Source organism: Corvus hawaiiensis, unplaced genomic scaffold (genome assembly GCF_020740725.1).
Source record: "Corvus hawaiiensis isolate bCorHaw1 unplaced genomic scaffold, bCorHaw1.pri.cur scaffold_333_ctg1, whole genome shotgun sequence".
NCBI classification, from domain to species: Eukaryota; Metazoa; Chordata; class Aves; order Passeriformes; family Corvidae; genus Corvus; species Corvus hawaiiensis.
Genome location: NW_025963370.1, coordinates 10077 through 30146, shown reverse-complemented (window position 1 = coordinate 30146; position 20070 = coordinate 10077). Strand labels below are relative to the sequence as shown.

Below are 20070 nucleotides of genomic sequence, written 5' to 3'. Positions count from 1 at the left end.
AATTTGGGAGTTTTTTGGGAATTTTTGGGGATTTTGGGAATTTTGGGGGGATTTTTGGGGTTTTTGGGGATTTTTTTGGCATTTTTTTGAGGAATTTTGGGGATTTTTTGGAATTTTTGAGAATTTTGGGGGATTTTGGAGGATTTTGGGGGAGTTTTTTTAATTTTTGTGGAATTTTGGGAGTTTTGGGAATTTGGGGGCATTTTTGGGAATTTTGGGGAATTTGGGGGAGTTTTTGGGGAATTTGGGGGATTTTTTGGGTAATTTTGAGATTTAGGGGATTTGGGCGATTTTTGAGGATTTTTGGGGATTTTTGAGAATTTTTTGGGAATTTTTGGGAATTCTTAGGAGTTTTATGGAATTTTTGGGAATTTTTTTTGAATTTTGGGGAGGTTTTTTTTTAATTTTGGGGGCTTATGGGGGGATTTTTGGGAATTGTTGGGATTTTTTGTGGATTTTTTGGGATTCTTGGGATTTTTGGGGATTTTTGGGAATTTTGGGGGAATTTTGGGGGATTTTAGGGGATTTTTTGGGAATTTTTTGGGGAATTTTTGGGGAATTTTGTTGGAGATTTTGGGGGGATTTTTTGGGGTGGTTTTGGGGAATTTTTGGGGAAATTTTTGGGGCGGTTTTGGGGTGGTTTTGGTGCCATTTTTGGGGTGGGTTTTGGGGTATTTTTGGGGATGTTTTTGGGTGGTTTTGGGGTGATTTTGGGATGATTTGGGGATGGGTTTTTGAGATTATTTTGGGATTTTTTGGGGTCATTTTTGGGGTGGTTTTGGGGTGTTTGGGGGTTTGGGGTGGTTTGGTGCCATTTTTGGGGTGGGTTTTGGGGTATTTTGAGGATGTTTTTGGGATGATTTTGGGGTGGTTTTTGAGGTGTTTTAGGGTGGTTTGGGGGCTGCTTTGAAACATTTTTGGGGTGGTTTTTGGAGTGATTTTGGGGTGATTTGGGGATGTTTTTGGGGTACTTTAGGATTTTTTGGGGTGGTTTTGGGATGGTTTTGGGGGAATTTTTGGGATGTTTTTGGGGTGGTTTTTGGGGTGATTTGGGGATGGGTTTTTGAGATTATTTTGGGATGGTTTTGGGGTGGTTTTGGGGTCATTTTTGGTGCCATTTTTGGGATGGGTTTTGGGGTATTTTTGAGGTGTTTTCGGGATGATTTTGGGGTGGTTTTTGAGGTGTTTTGGGGTCATTTTTGGGGTGGTTTTGGAGCTATTTTGAGATATTTTTAGGGTAGTTTTTGGAGTGATTTGGGGATGGGTTTTGCGATTATTTTGGGATTTTTTGGGGTGGTTTTGGGGTCCTTTTTGGGTGGGTTTTGGGGTGGTTTTGGGGTGGTTTTGGGGTGGTTTTGGGGTGGTTTTTGGGGTGATTTGGGGATGGGTTTTGAGATTATTTTGGGATGGTTTTGGGGTGGTTTTGGGGTCCTTTTTGGGGTGGGTTTTGGGGTGGTTTTGGGCGTGGTTTTGGAGTGGTTTTGGGGTGGTTTTGGGGTGGTTTTTGGGGTCACTTTTGGGGTGGTTTTGGGGTGGTTTTGGGGGAATTTTTGGGATGTTTTTGGGTGGTTTTGGGGTCATTTTGGGATGGGTTTTGAGATTATTTTGGGATGTTTTAGGGGTGGGCTTTGGTGTTGGTTTTGAGCTGTTTTTGGGGGTGTTTTGGGAGTGCTTTTTGGGGTGGATTTGGGGTGATTTGGGGATGGTTTTTGAGATTATTTTGGGATGTTTTTGGGGTGGTTTTCCGGGATTTTTTGGGATGGTTTTGAGGTGGTTTTTGAGGCATTTTGGACTGGTTTTGGGGTGGGTTTTGGGGTGGGTTTTGGGCCATTTTGGGCTGTTTTCGGGACATTTCGGGCTCCCCAAAGCTGTACGACATCCCGCGGCTCCTGGGGAGGATGAGGAGCTCGGGGGCCGGTTTTAGGGTGGTTTTGGGGTGGTTTTGGGGTTTTGGGTGGTTTTGGGGTTTTGGGGTGGGTTTTGGTGCCAATTTTGGAATGATTTTGGGGTGGTTTTTGAGGTGTTTTGGGGTGGTTTTGGAGCTATTTTGAGATATTTTTGGGGTGTTTTTTGGGGTGATTTGGGGATGGGTTTTGAGATTAATTTGGGATGGTTTTGGGGGTGGTTTTTGGGGTGATTTGGGGGTTGTCTTTGCAGTGCTTTTTGGGGTGGTTTTGGGGTGATTTTTCTGGATTTTTGGGGACAATTTCGGGGGGTTTTTTGGGGTGGTTTTGGGGTGGTTCTGGGACAATTTTGGGGTGGTTTTGGGGCTGTCTTTGCAGTGCTTTTTGGAGGTGGTTTTGGGGTGATTTTTCTGGATTTTTGGGACAATTTTGGGGTGGTTTTGGGGTGGTTTTTGCAGTGGTTTTGGGGTGATTTTTCTGGATTTCTGGGACAATTTCGGGGTTTTTTTGGGGGTGGTTTTGGGGCAGTTTTGGACTGGTTTTGGGGTGGGTTTTTGGGGTAGGTTTTGGGCCATTTTGGGCTATTTTCGGGACATTTCGGGCTCCCCAAAGCTGTACGACATGGCCGAGTCCTTCCTGTGGTTCGTGCCGGGCCCTCACCTGCGCATCCCGCGGCTCCTGGGGAAGATGAGGAGCTTCATCGCCCGGCGCGTGCGCGACAACGCCCGGACCCTCGACCCCAGCAGCCCCCGCGACTTCATCGACGCCTTCCTCATCCAGATGGAGAAGGTGGGGCTTGGGGAGGGGTCCTGGGGGGTTTTAGGGGATTTTGGGGTGTCCTGGGGGGGTCTTGAAGTGTCCTGGGGGTGATTCCAGGTGCCCTCGAGGGGTCCTGGGGGGCCCTGGGGGGTTCTGGGGGGTCCTGGGGGGTCCTGGGGGGTCGAAGGGGGGTTTTGAGGGGTCTTGGGGGTTCTGGGGTGATTCCAGGTGCCCTTGAGGGGTCCTGGGGGGTCCTGGGGGGGTCGAAGGGGGTTTTGAGGGGTCTTGGGGGTTCTGGGGGTGATTCCAGGTACCCTCGAGGGGTTCTGGGGGGTCTTGGGGGTTTGGGGAGGGGTCCTGGGGGGGTTCCAGGTAACTTGAGGGACATGGGGGAGTTCTGGGGGGTCCTGGAGGGTCTTGGGGGGGGTTGGGGAGGGGTCTTGGGAGGGGTTGGGGGGTCAAAGGGGTTTGGGGGGGTCTTGGGGGATTTTGGGGGGTTTGGGGGTGATTCCAGGAACCCTTGAGGGGTCCTCGGCGGTCCTGGGGGGTTCTGGAGAGTTTAGGGAAGGGTCCTCGGGGGGGTTGAGGGGGTCAAAGGGGGTTTTGGGGGGGTCTTGGAGGATTTTGGGGGTCCTGGGGGTGATTCCAGGAACCCTCGAGGGGTTCTGGGGGGTCCTGGGGGGGTTTGGGGAGGGATCCTGGGGGGGCTGGGGGGGTCAAAGGGGGTCTTGGGGGGTCTTGGGGGCTTTTGGGGGTTCTGGGGGTGATTCCAGGAACCCTTGAGGGGTTCTGGGGGGTCCTGGGGGGGTTCTGGGGGGTCTTGGGGGGGTTTGGGAGGGGTCCTGGGGATTTGGGGGTCCTGGGGGTGATTCCAGGTACCCTCGAGGGGTCCTGGGGGGTCCTGGGGGGTCTTGGGGAGGTTTGGGGAGGGGTCCTGAGGGGGGTTGGGGGGGTCAAAGGGGGGGTTGGGAGGTCTTGGGGGGTCCTGGGGGTGATTCCAGGTACTCTTGAGGGGTTCAGGGGGGTCCGGGGGGATCTTGGAGGGTTTGGGGAGGGGTCCTGGGGGATTTGGGGGGGTTGGGGGGTCTTGGGGGGTCTTGAGGGGGTTTGGGGAGAGGTCCTGGGGGGGGTTGGGGGGGTCAAAGGGGGTTTGGGGGGTTTGGGGGGGTTTTGGGGGATCCTGGGGGTGATTCCAGGTACCCTCGAGGGGTCCTAGGAGGTCTTGGGGGGTCTTGGGGGGATTTGGGGAGGGGTCCCGAGGGGGGTTGGGGGGGTCAAAAGGGGGGGTTGGGGGGTCTTGGGGGGTCCTGGGGGTGATTCCAGGCGCCCTCGAGGGGTTCAGGGGGGTCCTGAGGGGTCCTGGGGGGTCTTGAGGGGGTTTGGGGAGGGGTCCTGGGGGGGCTGGGGGGGGTTGAAGGAGATTTTGGGGATTTTTTGGGGGTCCTGGGGGTGATTCCAGGTACCCTCGAGGGGTTCTGGGGGCTCCTGGGGGGTCTTGGAGGGTTTGGGGAGGGGTCCTGGGGGGTTCTGGGGGTCTTGGGGGGTTCCTGGGGCCGTTCCCGGGTTTTGGGGTGGATTTTGGGGCGGATTTCGGGGCGGATTTCACCGTTTTCAGCAGGAAAAGGGCGGCTCCAGCTCCGAGTTCACCCTGGAGAACCTGGAGCAGTTTTGGGATCCTGGGTGGGATTTTGGGGCATTCCTGGATTTTGGGCCATTCCCGGATTTTTGGGGCCATTCCTGGGTTTCGGGGTCGATTTTGGGGCGGATTTCCCGGTTTTTCCCAGAACAACCCCAACACCGAGTTCACCCTGGAGAACCTGGAGCATTTTTGAGATCCTGGGTGGGATTTTGGGGTCATTCCTGGATTTTTGGGGCCGTTCCCGAATTTCGGGGTCGATTTTGGGGTGGATTTCCTGATTTTTCCCAGGAAAAGGACAACCCCAACACCGAGTTCACCCTGGAGAACCTGGAGCATTTTTGGGATCCTGGGTGGGATTTTGGGGTCATTCCCAGATTTTTGGGGCCGTTCCCGGATTTCGGGGTCGATTTTGGGGTGGATTTCCCGATTTTTCCCAGAACAACCCTGAATCTGAGTTCACCCTGGAGAACCTGGAGCATTTTTGGGATCCTGGGTGCGATTTTGGGGCCATTCCCGGATTTTTGGGGCCATTCCCAGATTTTTGGGGCCGTTCCTGGGTTTCGGGGTCGATTTTGGGGTGGATTTCCCGGTTTTTCCCAGGAAAAGGACAACCCCAACTCCGAGTTCACCCTGGAGAACCTGGAGCATTTTTGGGATCCTGGGTGGGATTTTGGGGTCATTCCCAGATTTTTGGGGCTGTTCCCGAATTTCGGGGTCGATTTTGGGGTGGATTTCCTGATTTTTCCCAGGAAAAGGACAACCCCAACACCGAGTTCACCCTGGAGAACCTGGAGCATTTTTGGGATCCTGGGTGGGATTTTGGGGTCATTCCCAGATTTTTGGGGCCGTTCCCGGATTTCGGGGTCGATTTTGGGGTGGATTTCCCGATTTTTCCCAGAACAACCCTGAATCTGAGTTCACCCTGGAGAACCTGGAGCATTTTTGGGATCCTGGGTGCGATTTTGGGGCCATTCCCGGATTTTTGGGGCCATTCCCAGATTTTTGGGGCCGTTCCTGGGTTTCGGGGTCGATTTTGGGGTGGATTTCCCGGTTTTTCCCAGGAAAAGGACAACCCCAACTCCGAGTTCACCCTGGAGAACCTGGAGCATTTTTGGGATCCTGGGTGGGATTTTGGGGTCATTCCCAGATTTTTGGGGCTGTTCCCGAATTTCGGGGTCGATTTTGGGGTGGATTTCCTGATTTTTCCCAGGAAAAGGACAACCCCAACACCGAGTTCACCCTGGAGAACCTGGAGCATTTTTGGGATTCTGGGTGGGATTTTGGGCTCATTCCCAGATTTTTGGGGCCATTCCCGGATTTCGGGGTCGATTTTGGGGTGGATTTCCTGATTTTTCCCAGGAAAAGGACAACCCCAACACCGAGTTCACCCTGGAGAACCTGGAGCTGACCACCCTGAACCTTTTCTTCGCTGGCACCGAGACCGTGAGCTCCACCCTGCGCTTCGGCCTCCTCTTCCTCATGCGGCACCCCCACGTCGAAGGTGGGACCCCAGACCCAATTCCCATTCCCCAAATCCCAAATCCCAAATCTCCCAATTCCCAAATCCCCCTCCCCAGTTCCCAAACCCCCCAAATCCCCCTCCCCAAATCCCAAATCCCCCAAATCCCAAATCCCCCTCCCCAAATCCCCCAATTCCCAAATCCTCCAATTCCAAATCCCCCTCCCAGTTCCCAAATCCCCCAATTCCCAAATCCCAAATCCCCAAATCCCCAGTCCCAAACCCCCAAATCCCCTGTCCCAATTCCCAAATCCCCCATTTCCCAAATCCCCCGTCCCAAATCCCCCTCCCCGATTCCCAAATCCCCCAGTTCCCAAATCCCCCTCGCCATTCCCAAATCTCCCAATTCCCAAATCCCCCAATTCCCAAATCCCCTCGCCATTCCCAAATCCCCCTCCCCAAATCCCAAATCCCCAATCCCCAATTCCCAACCCCCCCAAATCCCCTCCCCAAATCCCAATTCCCACATCCCCCTCCCCAATTCCTAAATCCCCCAATTCCCACATCCCCAAATCCCCAATTCCCAAACCCCCCAATCCCCAAATCCACCAATTCCCACATCCCCAAATCCCCAATTCCCCCAAATCCCCCCAATTCCCAAACCCCCCAAATCCCAAATCCCCAAATCCCAAATCCCCAATTCCCAAGTCCCCCAATTCCCAAATCTCTCTCCCCAATTCCCACATCCCCAATTCCCAAACCCCCAATCCCCAATTCCCAAATCCCCCAATCTCCAATTCCTAAATCCCCCCAATCCCAAATCCCCATTCCCACATCCCCAATCCCCAATTCCCAAATCCCCCAATTCCCAACCCCCCCAATTCCCAAATCCCCCTCCCCCGTTCCCAATTCCCAATTCCCAAATCTCCCAATTCCCAAACCCCCCAATCCCCAAATCCCCCAATTCCCAAATCCCAATTCCCAAATCCCCCTCCCCAATTCCCAAAACTCCCAATTCTCAAATCCCCCAATCCCCAATTCCCAAACCCCCCAATCCCCAATTCCTAAATCCCCCCAATCCCAAATCCCCATTCCCACATCCCCAAATCCCCCAATCCCCAAATCCCCCAATCCCCAATCCCCCAATCCCCCAATCCCCAAATCCCCCAATCCCCAAATCCCCAATTCCCAAACCCCCCAATCCCTGAATCCCCCAATTCCCACAACCCCAAATCCCCCAATCCCCCAAACCCCAAATCCCCCTCCCCAATTCCCAAATCCCCCAATCCCCCAATCCCCAAATCCCCCAATTCCCACATCCCCAAATCCCCCAATTCCCAAATCCCCCAATCCCCCAAACCCCAAATCTCCCAATCCCCAATCCCCCAATCCCCAATCCCCAATCCCCAAATCCCCAATCCCCAATCCCACATCCCCAAATCCCCCAATTCCCAATCCCCAAATCCCCCAAATCCCCCAATTCCCAATCCCCAAACCCCCCCAATTCCCCACGGGGACCCCCCCCCGACCCCCCTCCCCGATTTTCCCTCTCTCCCAGAGAAGGTTTTCCAGGAGATCTCGCGCGTGGTGGGGTCGGGCCGGGCTCCGGCCCTCACTGACCGGCCCCAAATGCCCTTCACGGAGGCCACGATCCACGAGATCCAGCGGTGCAGCGACCTCCTGCCCATGAACGTCCCGCACCGCCTGACGCGCGACGCCGACTTCCGCGGCTACCGAATCCCCAAGGTGACCCCGACAGGGGACCCGGCTGGCCACCACGATGGCTACTATGGCCACTGTGGCCACAGGGAGCACAGGGACCCCGCCGGGGATCTGTCCGGTCAACACAGTGGCCACTGTGGCCACAGGGAGCACAGGGACCCTGCCGGGGATCTGTCTGGTCAGCACGATGGCCACTATGGCCACTATGGCCACAGGGAGCACAGGGACCCATCTGGTGACCACAATGGCCACAGGGACCCATCTGGTGACCACTATGGCCACTATGGCCACTGTGGCCACAGGGACCACAGGGACCCCGCCAGGGACCTGTCCGGTCAGCACTATGGCCACTATGGCCACTGTGGCCACAAGGGAGCACAGGGACCCTGCCAGGGACCCAGCCGGTGACCACTATGGTCACTATGGCCACTATGGCCACAGGGACCCTTCTGGTGACCACTATGGCCACAATGACCACAGGCACCCCAGGGACCCTACCGGGGACCCCTCCGGTGACCACTATGGCCACTATGGCCACTATGGCCACTATGGCCACAGCGACCCTGCTGGGGACCCTTCCGGTGACCACTATGGCCACAATGACCACAGGGACCACAGGGACCCCGCCAGGGACCTGTCCAGTCAGCACTATGGCCACTATGGCCACTGTGGCCACTATGGCCACAGGGACCCTGCCAGGGACCTGTCCGGTCACCACTATGGCCACTGTGGCCACAGGGAGCACAGGGACCCATCCAGTGACCACAATGGCCACAGGGACCCATCCGGTGACCACTATGGCCACTATGGCCACTGTGGCCACAGGGACCACAGGGACCCCGCCAGGGACCTGTCCGGTCAGCACGATGGCCACTATGGCCACTGTGGCCACAGGGAGCACAGGGACCCCCGTGGGGGACCTGTCCGGTCAGCACGGTGGCCACTACGGCCACTATGGCCACAGGGAGCACAGGGACCCACCCAGTGACCACAATGGCCACAGGGAGCCATCTGGTGACCACGATGGCCACTATGGCCACAGGGAGCACAGGGACCCACCCAGTGACCACAATGGCCACAGGGAGCCTTCTGGTGACCACGATGGCCACTATGGCCACAGGGAGCACAGGGACCCCGCCGGGGACCTGTCTGGTCAGCACGATGGCCACTATGGCCACTATGGCCACAGGGAGCACAGGGACCCATCCAGTGACCACAATGGCCACAGGGACCCATCCAGTGACCACTATGGCCACGATGGCTACTATGGCCACTATGGCCACAGGGAGCACAGGGACCCCACCGGGGACCTGTCCGGTCACCACTATGGCCACTATGGCCGCTATGGCCACAGGGAGCACAGGGACCCCGCCAGGGACCTGTCTGGTCACCACGATGGCCACTATGGCCACTATGGCCACAGGGAGCACAGGGACCCTGCCAGGGACCTGTCTGGTCACCACGATGGCCACTATGGCCACTGTGGCCACAGGGAGCACAGGGACCCTGCCAGGGACCTGTCTGGTCACCACAATGGCCACTATGGCCACAGGGACCCCAGTGACCCTTCTGGTGACCACTATGGCCACTATGGACACAGGGACCCTGCCAGTGACCTGTCCGGTCAGCACTATGGCCACTATGGCCACTGTGGCCAGAGGGAGCACAGAGACCCGTCCAGTGACCACAATGGCCACAGGGACCCCTCCGGTGACCACGATGGCCACTACGGCCACAGGGAGCACAGGGACCCTGCCAGGGACCCGTCCAGTGACCACTATGGCCACAATGACCACAGGGACCCCAGTGACCCTTCTGGTGACCACAATGGCCGCTACGGACACAGGGACCCTTCCGGTGACCCATTCGGTGACCACTACGGCCACTATGGCCACAGGGACCCCAGGGACCCCGCCAGGGACCCGGCCGGCCACCACGATGGCCACTGTGGCCACAGGGAGCACAGGGACCCCACGGGGCACCTGTCCGGTCAGCACGGTGGCCACTATGGCCACTATGGCCACAGGGAGCACAGGGACCCCGCCGGGGACCTGTCCGGTCAGCACGATGGCCACTATGGCCACTGTGGCCACAGGGAGCACAGGGACCCGTCCAGTGACCACAATGGCCACAGGGACCCATCCGGTGACCATTATGGCCACTATGGCCACTATGGCCACTGTGGCCACAGGGACCACAGGGACCCCGCCGGGGACCTGTCCGGTCAGCACTATGGCCACTATGGCCACTGTGGCCACAAGGGAGCACAGGGACCCTGCCAGGGACCCATCCGGTGACCACTATGGCCACTATGGCCACAGGGACCCTTCTGGTGACCACTATGGCCACAATGACCACAGGCACCCCAGGGACCCTACCGGGGACCCCTCCGGTGACCACTATGGCCACAATGACCCTGCTGGGGACCCTTCCGGTGACCACAATGGCCACAATGACCACAGGGACCACTACGGCCACTGTGGCCACAGGGAGCACAGGAACCCCGCCCGGGACCTGTCCGGTCAGCACTATGGCCACTATGGCCACAGGGACCCTGCCAGGGACCTGTCCGGTCACCACTATGGCCACTATGGCCACAGGGAGCACAGGGACCCATCCAGTGACCACAATGGCCACAGGGACCCAACCGGTGACCACTATGGCCACTATGGCCACAGGGAGCACAGGGACCCTGCCAGGGACCTGTCCGGTCACCACTACGGCCACTATGGCCACAGGGACCCCAGTGACCCTTCTGGTGACCACAATGGCCACTATGGACACAGGGACCACAGTGACCCTGCCGGGGACCCGTCCGTTGACCACTATGGCCACTATGGCCACTATGGCCACTATGGCCACAGGGACCCCAGTGACCCTTCTGGTGACCACAATGGCCACTATGGACACAGGGACCCTGCCAGTGACCCGTCCGGTCACCACTACGGCCACTATGGCCACAGGGACCCCAGGGACCCTGCCAGGGACCCTCCCGGTGACCACTATGGCCACAGGGACCACAGTGACCCCAGTCACCCTTCTGGTCACCCGTCCGGTGGCCACTATGGCCACTATGGCCACGATGACCCCCCTGGTGACCACAATGGCCACAATGACCACAGTGACCCTTCCAATGACCACAATGGCCACAATGACCACAGGGACCCCAGTGACCCCACCGGGGACCCATCCGGTGACCACTATGGCCACTATGGCCACAATGACACCGGTGACCCCAGTGACCCTTCTGGTGACCCTTCTGGTGACCACTATGGCCACTATGACCCCAGGGACCGCAGGGACCCTTCTGGTGATCCTTCCGGTGACCGCAATGGCCACAATGACCACAGGGACCCCAGTGACCCCGCCGGGGACCCGACTGGTGACCACTATGGCAACTATGGCCACAATGACCACAGGGACCCCAGTGACCCCGCCGGGGACCCGACCGGTGACCACTATGGCCACTATGGCCACAATGACCACAGGGACCCCAGTGACCCTTCCGGTGACCACAATGGCCACGATGGCCACAGGGACCCTGCCGGGGACCCGTCTGGGGACCACTATGGCCACAATGACCCCAGTGACCCCAGGGACCCGTCCGGTGATCACTATGGCCACAATGGCCACAGGGACCCTCCCAGTGACCACTACGGCCACTATGGCCACAGGGACCCTTCCCGTGACTACTATGGCCACAGGGACCTGTCCGGTGACCACTATGGCCACTATGGCCACAATGACCACAGTGACCCCAGTGACCCTGCCAGGGACCCGTCCGGTGACCACTATGGCCACTATGGCCACAGGGACCTGTCCGGTGGCCACTATGGCCACAATGACCACAGTGACCCCAGTGACCCTGCCGGGGACCCGTCCGGTGACCACTATGGCCACTATGGCCACAGGGACCTGTCCGGTGACCACTATGGCCACAGTGACCCTTCCGGTGACCACACTGGCCACAATGACCCTTCCAGTGACCCTTCCGGTGACCACAATGGCCACAGGGACCACAATGACCCTTCCGGTGACCCCCATGACCCCAGGGACCCTTCCGGTGACCACAATGACCACAATGACCCTTCAAGTGACTCTTCCGGTGACCACAATGGCCACAATGACCCTTCCGGTGACCACAATGACCCCAGTGACCCCTCCAGTGACCCTCCCGGTGACCACTATGGCCACAGTGACCACAGTGACCCTTCTGGTGACCCTTCCAGTGACCACTATGGCCACAGTGACCCCAGTGACCCTTCTGGTGACCACAATGACCCCAATGACCACAATGACCCTTCCAGTGACCACAATGACCCCAGTGACCCCTCCAGTGACTCTTCCGGTGACCACAATGGCCACAATGACCACAGTGACCCCAGTGACCCTTCCAGTGACCCTTCCAGCAACCCCAATGACCCCAGTGACCCTTCTGGTGACCACTATGGCCACAATGACCACAGTGACCCTTCTGGTGACCACAGTGACCACAGGAACCCTTCCAGTGACCACAATGGCCACAGTGGCCGCAGTGACCCTTCTGGTGACCACAATGGCCACAGGGACCCCTCCGGTGACCCTTCCGGTGACCACAATGACCACAATGACCCCAATGACCCTTCCAGTGACCACAATGGCCACAATGACCCCAGTGACCCTTCTGGTGGCCACAATGACCCCAATGACCCCAACGACCCTTCTGGTAACCCCATTGACCCCAATGACCCCATTGACCCTTCTGGTGACCACAATGACCCCAGTGACCTTTCCAATGACCACAATGGCCTCAGTGACCCTTCTGGTGACCCCATTGACCCCAGTGACCCTTCCAATGACCACAATGACTCCTCCAATGGCCCCCATGACCCTTCCAGTGACCACCATGACCCCAAATGATGCCAATGACCCTTCCAATGACCCCAATGACTCCTCCAGTGACCCCAATGACCACTCCAATGACCCCAAGGACCATTCCAATGACCCCAATGACTCCAATGACCCCAAAACCTCTTCCAGTGACCCCAAGGACCACTCCAATGACCCCAGTGACCCCAATAACCCTTCCAATGACCCCAAGGACCACTCCAATGACCCAATGACCCCAATGACCATTCCAATGACCCCAATGACCCCAAAAACCCTTCCAATGACTCCAATGAGCCCAAAAACCCTTCCAATGACCCCAATGACCACTCCAATGACCCCAATGACCCCAAAAACCCTTCCAATGACCCCAATGACCACTCCAATGACCCCAATGACCTCAAAACCTCTTCCAATGACCCCAAAACCTCTTCCAATGACCCCAAGGACCACTCCAATGACCCAATGACCCCAATGACCATTCCAATGACCCCAATGACCCCAAAACCTCTTCCAATGACTCCAATGACCCCAAGGACCACTCCAATGACCCCACTGACCATTCCGATGACTCCAATGACCACAATGACCCCAAAACCTCTTCCAGTGACCCCAATGACCACTCCAATGACCCCAATGACCCCAAAACCTCTTCCAGTGACTCCAATGACCACTCCAATGACCCCAATGACCCCAAAACCTCTTCCAGTGACTCCAATGACCACTCCAATGACCTCAATGACCATTCCAATGACCCCAATGACCACAATGACCCCAAAACCCCTTCCAATGACCCCAAGGACCACTCCAATGACCCAAATGACCCCAAAACATCTTCCAATGACCCCAAAACCTCTTCCAATGACCCCAATGACCCCAATGACCCCAAAAACCCTTCCAAAGACCCCAATGACCCCAAAACCCCTTCCAGCAACCCCATTGACCCTAAAGACTGTTCCAATGACCCCAAATGACCCCAAATGACCCCTCTGCCCCCACAACTGACCCCACAGGGCATGGACGTCTACCCCGTGCTCAGCTCGGCCCTAAACGACCCCAAATCCTTCAAGAACCCCCAAAACTTCGACCCCGGGAACTTCCTGGACGAGCAGGGCCAGTTCCAGCGCAACGAGGCCTTCATGCCCTTCTCGGCCGGTAGCGACCCCAAAAATACCCTAAAACCTCCTGCGGGGACCCCGGACCCTTTTGGGATCCCCTAAAGCCTTTTTGGGGCTCCCTGACCCTTTTGGGATCCCCTAAATCCTCAGGGGACACTCCAAGGCCTTCGTGCCCTTCTCGGCCAGTACCGATCCCAAAAACCCCAAAAATCCCATAAATCCTTTGGGGGGGACTCCAGACCCTTCTGGGATCCCAAAAATCCCATAAATCCTTTGAGGGGGACTCCAGACCCTTCTGGGATCCCAAAAATCCCATAAAGCTTTTGGGGGGATTCCAGACCCTTCTGGGATCCCAAAAATCCCATAAAGCCTTTTTGGGGGGATTCCAGACCCTTTTGGGATCCCAAAAATCCCATAAAGCTTTTGGGGGGATTCCAGACCCTTTTGGGATCCCAAAAATCCCATAAATCCTTTGGGGGGGGACTCCAGACCCTTCCGGGATCCCAAAAATCCCATAAATCCTTTGGGGGGGACTCCAGACCCTTCTGGGATCCCAAAAATCCCATAAATCCTTTGGGGGGGATTCCAAACCCTTTTGGGATCCCAAAAATCCCATAAACCCTTTGGAGGGGACTCCAGACCTTTTTTGGGATCCCAAAAAACCCCCAAATCCCATAAATCCCATAAATCATTGGGGTGGGGTCTTAAATCCTTTTGGGATCCCCTAAAGCCTTTTTGGGTCTCCCTGACCCTTTTGGGATCCCCTAATTCCCCTAAATCCCCTAAATCCTTTGGGAGGACTCCCAAATCCTTTTGGGATCCCTAAAGCCTTTTTGGGGTTCCCAGACGCTTTTGGGATCCCCTAAATCCTCGGGGGACACCCCAAGGCCTCCGTGCCCTTCTCGGCCAGTACCGATCCCAAAAACCCCAAAAATCCCATAAATCCTTTGGGGGGGGACTCCAAACCCTTTTGGGATCCCAAAAATCCCATAAAGCCTTTGGGGGGGACTCCAAACCCTTTTGGGATCCCAAAAATCCCATAAATCCTTTGGGGGGGACTCCAGACCCTTTTGGGATCCCAAAAATCCCATAAACCCTTTGGAGGGGACTCCAGACCTTTTTTGGGATCCCAAAAAACCCCCAAATCCCATAAATCCCATAAATCATTGGGGTGGGGTCTTAAATCCTTTTGGGATCCCCTAAAGCCTTTTTGGGGCTCCCTGACCCTTTTGGGATCCCCTAAATCCTCAGGGGACACTCCAAGGCCTTCGTGCCCTTCTCGGCCAGTACCGATCCCAAAAATCCCAAAAATCCCATAAATCCTTTGGGGGGGACTCCAGACCCTTCTGGGATCCCCAAAATCCCATAAATCCTTTGGGGGGGATTCCAGACCCTTCCGGGATCCCAAAAATCCCATAAATCCTTTGGGGGGGACTCCAGACCCTTTTGGGATCCCAAAAATCCCATAAATCCTTTGGGGGGCGATTCCAGACCCTTCCGGGATCCCAAAAATCCCATAAATCCTTTGGGGGGGACTCCAGACCCTTCTGGGATCCCAAAAAAACCCCAAATCCCATAAATCCCATAAATCATTGGGGTGGGGCCTTAAATCCTTTTGGGATCCCCTAAAGCCTTTTTGGGGCTCCCAGACTCTTTTGGGATCCCAAAAAATCCTTAAGGAGCCCCTAAATCCCCGAAATCCTTGGGGGGAGACCCCAACCCTTTTGGGATCCCCTAAATCCTTGGAGGAGGGTCCGGACCCTTTTGGGATCCCCAGCCCTGAAACCCCCAGACCCTTTTAGGATCCCCCAGACCCTTTTGGGATCCCCCCCCGATTCTGTTACCCCCAGACCCTTTTTGGGATCCCCCAGACCCTTTCGGGACCCCCAACCCTGAAACCCCCAGACCCTTTTGGGACCCCCAGAACCTTTCGGGACCCCTCCCATCCTGTTACCCCCAGACCCTTTTGGGATCCCCCCCCGATTCTGTTACCCCCAGACCCTTTTTGGGATCCCCCAGACCCTTTCGGGACCCCCAACCCTGAAACCCCCAGACCCTTTTGGGACCCCAGACCCTTTAGGGACCCCCAGACCCTTTTGGGACCCCCAGAACCTTTAGGGACCCCTCCCATCCTGTTACCCCCAGACCCTTTTTGGGATCCCCCAGACCCTTTAGGGACCCCCAGCCCTGAAACCCCCAGACCCTTTTGGGATCCCCCAGACCCTTTTGGGACCCCCAGAACCTTTAGGGACCCCTCCCATCCTGAAACCCCCAAACCCTTTTGGGACCCCCAGCCCTGAAACCCCCAGACCCTTTTAGGATCCCCAGACCCATTTGGGACCCCCAGATCCTTTTGGGACCCCCAGATCCTTTTGGGACCCCCCCCCATCCTGCTACCCCCAGACCCTTTTGGGACCCCCCAGACCCTTCTGGGATTCCCAGCCCTGAAACCCCCAGACCCTTTAGGGACCCCCCTCAGCCCCGAAAGCCCCAGATCCTTTTGGGACCCCCCAGAACCTTTAGGGACCCCCCCCAACCCTGAAACCCCCAGACCCATTTGGGATCCCCCACCCCATTTCGGGGGTCTCCCCCTGACGCCCCCTCCCCATTTCAGGGAAGCGGCTGTGCCTGGGGGAGGGGCTGGCGCGGATGGAGCTGTTCCTGTTCCTCACCCCCGAAACCCCCAGACCCTTTTGGGACCCCCAGCCCTGAAACCCCCAGACCCTTTTGGGACCCCAGACCCTTTAGGGACCCCCAGATCCAATCCTGTTACCCCTAGACCCATTTGGGACCCCCAGATCCTTTTGGGACCCCCAGACCCTTTAGGGACCCCCAGCCCTGAAACCCCCAGACCCTTTAGTGATCCCCCAGACCCTTTTGGGATCCCCAGAACCTTTAGGGACCCCTCCCATCCTGTTACCCCCAGACCCTTTTTGGGATCCCCCAGACCCTTTAGGGACCCCCAGCCCTGAAACCCCCAGACCCTTTTGGGATCCCCCAGACCCTTTTGGGATCCCCAGAACCTTTAGGGACCCCTCCCATCCTGTTACCCCCAGACCCTTTTGGGACCCCCAGCCCTGAAACCCCCAGACCCTTTAGTGATCCCCCAGACCCTTTTGGGACCCCCAGAACCTTTAGGGACCCCTCCCATCCTGTTACCCCCAGACCCTTTTGGGACCCCCAGCCCTGAAACCCCCAGACCCTTTTGGGACCCCAGACCCTTTAGGGATCCCCCAGACCCTTTTGGGATGCCCAGACCCAATCCTGTTACCCCCAGACCCATTTGGGACCCCCAGATCCTTTTGGGACCCCCCCAGACTCTTTTGGGATCCCCAGACCCTTTCGGGACCCCCAGCCCTGAAACTCCCAGACCCTTTTAGGATCCCCAGACCCTTTTGGGACCCCCAGACCCTTTTGGGATCCCCAACCCTGAAACCCCCAGACCCTTTTGGGACCCCCAGTCCTGAAACCCCCAGACCCTTTTGGGATCCCCCACCCCATTTTCGGGGTGACGCCCCCTCCCCATTTCAGGGAAGCGGGCTGTGCCTGGGGGAGGGGCTGGCGCGGATGGAGCTGTTCCTGTTCCTCACCCCCGAAACCCCCAGACCCTTTTGGGACCCCCAGCCCTGAAACCGCCAGACCCTTTCGGGACCCCAGACCCTTTTGGGACCCCCAGCCCTGAAACCGCCAGACCCTTTCGGGACCCCAGACCCTTTTGGGACCCCCAGCCCTGAAACCGCCAGACCCTTTCGGGACCCCCAGACCCTTTTGGGACCCCCCCCATCCTGCTACCCCCCAGACCCATTTGGGACCCCCCACCCCATTTCGGGGGTCTCCCCCTGACGCCCCCTCCCCATTTCAGGGAAGCGGCTGTGCCTGGGGGAGGGGCTGGCGCGGATGGAGCTGTTCCTGTTCCTCACCACGATCCTGCAGCGCCTCCGGCCCCAACCCCTGGGACCCCCCGAGGAGGTGCCCACGACCCCCCTGGAGAGCGGCTTCGCCAAAATCCCGCCCCGCTACGAGCTGCGCATGGTGCCGCGATGAGACCCCTCCCCAAATTCACCCCGGAGACCCCTCCTCAAATTCACCCCCGAGACCCCTCCCCAAATTCACCCCTGAGACACCTCCTCAAATTCGGGAACCACCCCAAATCAAGGGAAATTCCACCAAAATCCACCCCAAAATCAGGATTCCCCCCGAGACCCCTCCCCAAATTGCCAGCCCTCGAGACCCCTCCCCAAATTCACCCTAGAGACCCCTCCCTAAATTCGGGAATCCCCCACAAATCAACGGAAATTCCCCCAAAATCCATCCCGAACCCCTCCCCAAAATCAGGATTCCTCCCAAGACCCCTCCCCAAATTCGGGAACGACCCCAAATCAACGGAAATTCCCCCAAAATCCACCCCAAAATGCCCCCCACGCTACGAGCTGCGCATGGTGCCGCGATGAGACCCCTCCCCAAATTCACCCCGGAGACCCCTCCCCAAATTCGGGAATCCCCCAAATCAAGGGAAATTCCCCCAAAATCCACCTCAAAATCAGGATTCCCCCCAAGACCCCTCCCCAAATTCCCACCCCCCGAGACCCCTCCGCAGATTCCGGAATGACCCCAAATCAACGGAAATTCCCTCAAAATCCTCCCCAAAATCCCCCCCCCGCTACGAGCTGCGCATGGTGCCGCGATGAGACCCTTCCCCAAATTCACCCCAGAGACCCCTCCCCAAATTCACCCCAGAGACCCCTCCCCAAATTCGGGAACGACCTCAAATCAAGGGAAATTCCCCCAAAATCCTCCCCAAAATCAGGATTCCCCCAAGACCCCTCCCCAAATTCCCGACCTCGGGAATGCCCCAAATCAACTGAAACTCCCTCAAAATCCGCCCCCAAAAATCCCCCCCAGGACCCCAAATTCCCCCCAAAATTCGCCCCAAATAATCCCAAATTCTTCCCAAAAACCCCCAAATTCCCCCCCTAAACTCCAAATTCCCTCCAAACAACAAATTTCCCCCCCAAATCCCCAAAAAACCCCGAATTCCCCCAAAATCCCCCCCAAACCCCCAAAAAACCCCGAATTCCCCAAAATCCCCCCCAAACCCCCAAACTCCTTCCAAAAAAACCCCAAATTCCCTCCAAAAAACCCCAAATTTCCCCCCAAACCCCAATTTTCCCCCCCAAAATTTTCGCCAGCCCCCCAACCCCCCCAAAATCCCAAATTTCCCCCAACCCCCCAAATTTTCCCCTAAAATCCCCAAATTCCCCCCAAAAACCGCAAATTCCCCCCAAACCCCCCAAAATTCCCCCCCCAAAACCCCAAACTCCTTTTAAAAAACCCCAAATTCTCTCCAAAAAACCCCAAATTTCCCCCAAAACCCCAATATTCCCCCCAAAATTCCCCCCCCAAAATCCCAAATTCCCCCCCAAAACCCTAAAACTCCCCCCAAAACCACTAAATTCCCCCCCAAACCCCCAAATTCCCCAAAATTCCCCCTAAAACCACCAAATCCCCCCCAAAATCCCAAATTCCCCCCCAAAAACCCCGAATTCCCCCCAAAATTCCCCCCAAAATCCCAAATTCCCCTCCCAAAACCCCTAAATTCACCCCAAAATCCCCCCCAAAAACCCCAAATTCCCCCAAAATCCCCAAAATTCCCCCTAAAACCCCCAAATTCCCCCCCCAAAATCCCCAATTCCCCCCCAAAACCCTAAAACTCCCCCCAAAACCACTAAATTCCCCCCCAAACCCCCAAATTCCCCAAAATTCCCCCTAAAACCACCAAATCCCCCCCAAAATCCCAAATTCCCCCCAAAAAACCCCGAATTCCCCCCAAAATTCCCCCCAAAATCCCAAATTCCCCTCCCAAAACCCCTAAATTCACCCCAAAATCCCCCCCAAAAACCCCAAATTCCCCCAAAATCCCCAAAATTCCCCCTAAAACCCCCAAATTCCCCCCCCAAAATCCCCAATTCCCCCCCAAGACACCAAATTTCCCCAAAAAACCTCGAATTCCCCCCAAACCCAAAATTCCCCTCAAAACCCCTAAATTCACCCCAAATAATCCCAAATTCCCCTCCCAAAACCCTAAACTTCCCCTAAAACCTCCAAAATTCCCCTCAAAACCCCAAAATTCCCCCCAAAATCCCAAATTCCCCTCCCAAAACCCCAAAATTCCCCCTAAAACCCCAAAATTCCCCCCCCAAAATCCCCAATTCCCCCCCAAGACACCAAATTTCCCCAAAAAAACCTCGAATTCCCCCCAAACCCAAAATTCCCCTCAAAACCCCTAAATTCACCCCAAATAATCCCAAATTCCCCTCCCAAAACCCTAAACTTCCCCTAAAACCTCCAAAATTCCCCTCAAAACCCCAAAATTCCCCCCAAAATCCCAAATTCCCCTCCCAAAACCCCAAAATTCCCCCTAAAACCCCAAAATTCCCCCCAAAATCCCAAATTCCACTCCCAAAACCCCCAAAATTCCCCCTAAAACCCCAAATTCCCCCCAAAATCCCAAATTCCACTCCCAAAACCCCAAAATTCCCCCTAAAACCCCCAAAATCCCCCCCCAAAATCCCCCACAATCTCGACCCCCCCCCCCCCCCCAAA

At 56.6% G+C, this 20070-nt stretch overlaps 1 protein-coding gene and 1 long non-coding RNA gene across 2 annotated transcripts; one reads left to right on the top strand and one right to left on the bottom strand.

Moving 5' to 3' along the window:
* Window positions 1-2467: 2467 nt before the first annotated feature.
* Window positions 2468-18401, top strand: LOC125321064 (cytochrome P450 2G1-like; the record flags this gene model as incomplete). Its single annotated transcript, XM_048293466.1, has 6 exons — window positions 2468-2693; window positions 5662-5803; window positions 7320-7507; window positions 13363-13504; window positions 17330-17535; window positions 17814-18401. Coding segments are annotated over 5 exons (880 nt in total), but the record flags the coding sequence as incomplete, so codon positions are not given.
* On the bottom strand, window positions 13965-14533 carry LOC125321066. Its single transcript, XR_007201435.1, has 2 exons — window positions 14484-14533; window positions 13965-14108 (listed from the first exon to the last, which is right to left on the bottom strand). It is a non-coding gene; the product is annotated as an uncharacterized LOC125321066 (long non-coding RNA).
* Window positions 18402-20070: the final 1669 nt, after the last annotated feature.